At 32.8% G+C, this 6,875-nt stretch overlaps 1 protein-coding gene across 1 annotated transcript in view; it reads right to left on the reverse strand.

Annotated features, from left to right (window-relative positions):
• The window catches only part of LOC106474744 (potassium/sodium hyperpolarization-activated cyclic nucleotide-gated channel 2-like), a gene marked incomplete at its 3' end in the record, with an annotated part of 32,217 nt that overhangs the window by 638 nt on the left and 24,704 nt on the right, over positions 1-6,875 (reverse strand). Inside the window, exons 5-7 of the mRNA XM_022403045.1 lie at positions 6,315-6,464; positions 5,704-5,922; positions 3,485-3,631 (exon numbers count right to left, since the gene is read on the reverse strand). Coding sequence (XP_022258753.1) covers positions 3,485-3,631; positions 5,704-5,922; positions 6,315-6,464 — 516 coding nt within the window. The remainder of the gene's footprint in view (positions 1-3,484; positions 3,632-5,703; positions 5,923-6,314; positions 6,465-6,875) is intronic.

Below are 6,875 nucleotides of genomic sequence, written 5' to 3' on the forward strand. Positions count from 1 at the left end.
AGTTGAAGTTTATAACGTCCTAAAGAAAGGACAACAAGACAAATAATTTAATTGAAGCAACCAGGGATCAGCAGTTGAAGTTTATAACGTCCTAAAGAAAGAAAACAGACAAATAATTTAATTGAAGCAATCAGAGATCGGCAGTTGAAGTTTATAGCGTCCTAAAGAAAGACAACATACAAATAATTTAATTGAAGCAATCAGAGATCGGCAGTTGAAGTTTATAGCGTCCTAAAGAAAGACAACATACAAATAATTTAATTGAAGCAACTAGGGATCAACCGTTGAAGTTTATAGCATCCTAAAGAAAGACAAATAATTTCAACACAGCAATGAAGATTGTGATGTCCTAAAAATTACAATAAACAAAAATAATTTAATAAAACCAATGTGTAATTAATCTTTTACAGGATTTTCTAGATACATATACAGTGGAGTATCAATTAGAAAAAATTACCACTAAGTGATTAGGACTTTTGTTAACAATCAGTCTTCCACTGGTAATATTCTAAGGATTTCATAAACGTGTTTATTTGTATTAAAATAGACATATACCATCAAAGCATAAGAATTTTGCATATCTGTATAATTGTGATCTCAAACACTGCAATACACCCCATTTCACAGCTATAACAGCTGTCAATTTTACCCTTCCACATCTAGTATAGAGGTTATTCTTTGCTTAACAGTCATGAATCTGTAGATGCTTTTTCCTACTTGGTGGTTTTAGTCTATCTCAATACTACAAGCAGAATATATAACATTGTTTCAGTTTTTATTATTTTCTTTTAATTTAACTGGGCAGCAGTTAGATCTCTGAAGAATGGTCCATCCAGCCAGTTAACAAAGCAGTTAGTTAACCCACTGATAAACTTCACAATTCTATAAAGAAGGATACTAAACTCAAGCTAATCTCCTGAAGGACAACAGTAAAATCATAACCCTTATGAGCTAAACTATCACTGTAAACACCATCCAAAATTATAGTATTTGTTTTCTAGTTTTATTTGTAATGAGTAGTTGTCATTTACTTTCAAAGTACTGAATAAAGTCATCACTAAAGAAAGGATTGTGACACTTTTTTTAATCACATACTAACTCCTTAAGAAGCCTCTCTGTAATATCTTGAACAAATTTCAAGAGAAATACATGGTGTTAACCTAACCTATCCTGAACACGTTTTTAGTGATACATGATGTTAACCTAACCTATCCTGAATACATTTTAGAGAGAAACTTGGTGTGAACCAACCTAACTTATCCTGAACATGTTTTAGATAGATACACGGTGTTAACCTAACCTATCCTGAATACATTTTAGACAGATGCATGATGTTAACCTAACCTATCCTGAATACATTTTAGAGAGAAACTTGGTGTGAACCAACCTAACTTATCCTGAACATGTTTTAGATAGATACACGGTGTTAACCTAACCTATCCTGAATACATTTTAGACAGATGCATGATGTTAACCTAACCTATCCTGAATACATTTATAGAGAGAAACTTGGTGTGAACCCCTCTAACCTATCCTGAATAAGTTTTAGAGAGATACATGGTGTTAACCTAACCTATCCTGGACATGTTTTAGACAGATGCATGATGTTAACCTAACCTATCCTGAATACATTTATAGAGAGAAACTTGGTGTGAACCCCTCTAACCTATCCTGAATAAGTTTTAGAGAGATACACGGTGTTAACCTAACCTATCCTCAATGTTTTAGACAGATGCATGATGTTAACCTAACCTATCCTGAATACATTTATAGAGAGAAACTTGGTGTGAACCCCTCTAACCTATCCTGAATAAGTTTTAGAGAGAAACTTGGTGTGAACCTCTTTAACCTATCCTGAACATGTTTTAGACAGATGCATGATGTTAACCTAACCTATCCTGAATATATTTTAGACAGATACATGATGTTAACCTAACCTATCCTGAATATATTTTGAGAGAGAAATTTGGTGTGAACCTATCTAACATATCCTGAACATGTTTTAGAAAAACCTGGTGTGAACGTAACCTATCCTGAACAAGAGAGATACATGGTGTTAACATAACCTAAAATAATTTGAACACATGTCTATAAAGATGCATGCTGTTAAAGTAAACCCAAAAGACCACTGTTCATATTTTACCAGCTTGATGTGGTCTAGGGATTGGCATTTCAGTTTCAGCCTCATTGGTCTGGGATTCAAACCATGACACTACTAGACATTCCACACTTTCAGCTTTGAGCATACTATACAGTACGATTTCAAAAAAAAGCCCATATAAAACTCATGTGGTTGCAGTTGTTGATGGCTGGGTGCTTTCCTCAGATCAGTAATTCAAATTGAGTGATGACTATACTTAACCCTAAGGATCTTACATTTTAGAAGGAGGTGTTACTCAGGTTGAATCCAAGAAAGGTTATCATTAACAGCAATATTATACCCAACTCATGATTCATTACTGTTTAATGGTGTTACTTTTACCCAACTCATGATTCATTGCTGTTTAATGGTGTTACTTTAACCCAACTCATGATTCTTTGCTGTTTGATGGTGTTACTTTAAACCAACTAATGATTCTTTGCTGTTTGATGGTGTTACTTTAAACCAACTAATGATTCATTGCTGTTTGATGGTGTTACTTTAACCCAACTCATGATTCATTGCTGTTTGACGGTGTTACTTTTACCAAACTCATGATTCATTGTTGTTTAATGGTGTTACTTTAACCCAACTAATGATTCATTGCTGTTTGATGGTGTTACTTTTACCCAACTCATGATTCATTGCTGTTTAACGGTGTTACTTTAATCCAACTCATGATTCTTTGCTGTTTGATGGTGTTACTTTTACCCAACTCATGATTCATTGCTGTTTGATGGTGTTACTTTAACCCAACTCATGATTCATTGCTGTTTGATGGTGTTACTTTCATTGTGTCCGGGTATATGGCTTTATAGGTGTTACTTCAACTGTGTCTTGGTATATGGCTTTATAGGTGTTACTTTAATTGTGTCCTGGTATATGGCTTTATAGGTGTTACTTTCCATGTATGCTGATTTATGACTTTATAGATTTTACTTTTCTTGTATACTGGCTTATGATACTAAGTATCTTTAATCAGGATTACCATCTCTAAATTACTTTTCAGATTTAATTTCTACATTTAAATTATTTTTTATCATTAGTTCTCATTAATTACCTGTCAAAAGATGTAGATTCTATTTTCTGCAGATATATAAACACAAGGTACCTTTTTATCACTAAAGATGTTTATTCCATCCAAATATTTCCAAAATTAAAGTTCTGTTTCCATTCAACATATGCATCATGCTGTGTTTAAAAACCAAGAGGAACAATTTTTATCCACACTTTCTATTAGTTATTGTAAACTCATTTAATGATTCTAATGTGAATTTAATATTTCAGGATAGAAAAAAAAATATCAAAAGAAAGATAATTTGTAATCTTTCTTTAAAAACTCACCTCTCTCAACTTTTCAGAAAGTTCCCCCAGGATGGCATCTTCATTGAAGTACTTTCCATGGTATCTATACTCAAAGTAGTCAGTGATTCGATGTCGAAGATCACGTGGTAGCCTACGATATGCCATATATTCTTCCACTTGTTTTAACTGTTGTTAGAATTTAAAATAAAAACAAAAATCTTTGTGGTCATCTCAGAAATATGTACCTGTTAAAACTATCAAGAATATTTAAAAGAACACTACATATATAAAATATGGCAAGACTTAAGGTATAAACAACTTAGCTGGCAGATTATGGCATTTAGTAGTATTACATCACAAAAAGGCTAATAATTATTTAAATCACATCATTATGGACTTTCAACAGAAAGAGTGCATAAAAGCATGTTTTGTCTATACTACTAATATAAATGGTGTATCAACAGAAATTATGTATGTTGTAATGCTACCAGCCTGAAGAGACCTGATATTGATCAAAAAAGCTTTTTCAACAGCAGCCTATAAGCAATTGGGTGAAAGTGAAAACTCCTTAACAGAAGTCCGTTCTGAACCAGAAAACACTGAAATGACTACTATGAAGTAATACACCATATATATCAGTAATCAGTCTTGTATTATATAGAACTGTAAGGATATGATAGTCAGTAGAAATCATGGTAAAGTAATCAGTATTGTTCTATACAGAACTGTTAGGATATGATAGTCAGTATAAGACATGGTAAAGTAACCAGTAATGTACTATACAGAACCGTTAGGATATGATAGTCAGTAGAAATCATGGTAAAGTAATCAGTATTGTTCTATACAGAACTGTTAGGATATGATAGTCAGTATAAGACATGGTAAAGTAACCAGTAATGTACTATACAGAACCGTTAGGATATGATAGTCAGTAGAAATCATGGTAAAGTAATCAGTATTGTTCTATACAGAACTGTTAGGATATGATAGTCAGTAGAAATTATGGTAAAGTAACCAGTAATGTACTATGCAGAACTGTAAGGATATGATAGTATAAGGCATGGTAAAGTAACCAGTATTGTACTATACAGAACCGTAAGGATATGATAGTCAGTAGAAATCATGGTAAAGTAACTAGTATTGTACTATACAGAACTGTTATGATATGATAGTATAAAACATGGTAAAGTAATCAGTATTGTACTATACAGAAATGTTATGATATGATAGTATAGCACATGGTAAAGTAACCAGTATTGTACTATACAGAACTGTTAGGATATGATAGTCAGTAGAAATCATGGTAAAGTAACCAGTAATGTACTATACAGAACTGTTATGATATGATAGTATAAAACATGGTAAAGTAACCAGTAATGTACTATACAGAACTGTTATGATATGGTAGTATAAAACATGGTAAAGTAACCAGTAATGTACTATACAGAACTGTTATGATATGATAGTCAGTATAAGGCATGGTAAAGTAACCAGTAATGTACTATACAGAACTGTTATGATATGATATAAGGCATGGTAAAGTAACCAGTATTGTACTATACAGAAATGTTATGATATGCTAGTATAAGGCATGGTCAAGTAATCAGTATTGTACTATACAGAACTGTTATAGAGTTAAATTTAAAGTGTGATAGTGGGACGTCGTGCCCTGCCAGTTTTTGCTTCACCCTGCTTCCCTTTTTGACCTATACATTGACCAATCGCTGTGCTCTACTACCTTTCTAATCCATTAATTGTAATCCACTAGACAAGTTTTTTACATATATAGAATAAACAGCTGATATGGGTATAGAAAACATTTATTTCACGCATATAGAAATTATTTAATGCATATAAATTAAAGTATAAAACATAGGCCCTAAAGTTAGTAAGCCACACGCATACCATCCTGCCCTTTTTTCTGGCTGGATATAACACTATACAGAAATGTAAGGTTATGCTAGTCATTAAAATGCATGGTAAAGTGACCACTCTATGTTCATCAATGGTTGTGAATGATTTCTATTAGGAGAGAAGATGAACAGACTAACTGTATAAAAGAGAACTTGTTCATACATAAACTGAGGCCAGAGGATTCTACTTTTAAAATATGTATTGGCTACCATAGCAACAGGCCTGCTTTCTGACCAGTCATAGTAGTTTTTCTAAACATACTGTACTTTATCTAAAGTAACTTCCTAACTTTGATCTCTTTTCCAATTGATGTGGCTCTGGTTAACTAGAACTGTATCACTAACCTTTTCTCTGTATTGACGCCGAGATGAATCCAAGGATTGGATGAGATTGGTTGTGTGACCTAAGAAGAGAGCATAGCAGATGGCACCACTGATCATGCTCAATAGAGTAAGCCACATGTCAGTAAGGCTTTGTGGAGGAAACCGGCCATACCCAATACATAGCATGTGTGACATGGCTTTGAACAATGCCCAGGAATATTGCTCGAACCAATAAACATCCTATAAGAGAGTTTTAAAAAGAGAACATGCAATATTTACAATGAAATGATATTAATATCTATTAACAAGCAAGTTTTCCTACTTATATCATGTGTTTAACTAATATTGTAAAGAAAATGTTTATCAAAACACTTTTTTTCTACTGATTCTTAGGCATAATGTGTTAAATAATTATTTAGCAATAAGTAACCAGTATTTGATATAAAAGACTAATACATCATAATGTAGAACAATTGCTTACATTTAAGTGAACAACAAACTGTCTGAACATTCCTAAGGAATACAAGTCTTTATTCTCCTGACTTGGTGTAATTCAGTTTTAACAGAAGTCGTGACACTTTTGAATAATATTAAAGTACATTAACGTCTAACCAAGTCACATTTTCACTTACTTGAAGCTCATTGATAGCTACCCAAGAATTAGAAGGAAATTCCTGTAACATCGGCACAAGAAACTGGAGACAGCCACTCCAATGTCCAATCAGTAACATCATGCATATAAGGTTGAAAATCTTCAAGAAGACACTCGCCATGCTGATGAACTGAAAACAATTTCATTGACTATAAAACAGTGATGCCTATCTAAAAGTAGCTTGAAAGTTTAACATTTGAAAGACAAGTAGATATAAGCCTGCATCCACTTTGATCACCAGTAACTTGATCATAAACTAACATTCACTTTCAACACCACTAACTCGATCATAAACTAAAATTCACTTTGAATACCAGTAACTTGATCATAAACTAACATTCACTTTCAACACCACTAACTCGATCATAAACTAAAATTCACTTTGAATACCAGTAACTTGATCATAAACTAACATTCACTTTGAATACCAGTAACTTGATCATAAACTAACATTCACTTTGAATACCAGTAACTTGATCATAAACTAACATTCACTTTCAACACCACTAACTCGATCATAAACTAACATTCACTTTGAACA

This window comes from Limulus polyphemus, unplaced genomic scaffold (genome assembly GCF_000517525.1).
Source record: "Limulus polyphemus unplaced genomic scaffold, Limulus_polyphemus-2.1.2 Scaffold7632, whole genome shotgun sequence".
Lineage (NCBI taxonomy): Eukaryota > Metazoa > Arthropoda > Merostomata > Xiphosura > Limulidae > Limulus > Limulus polyphemus.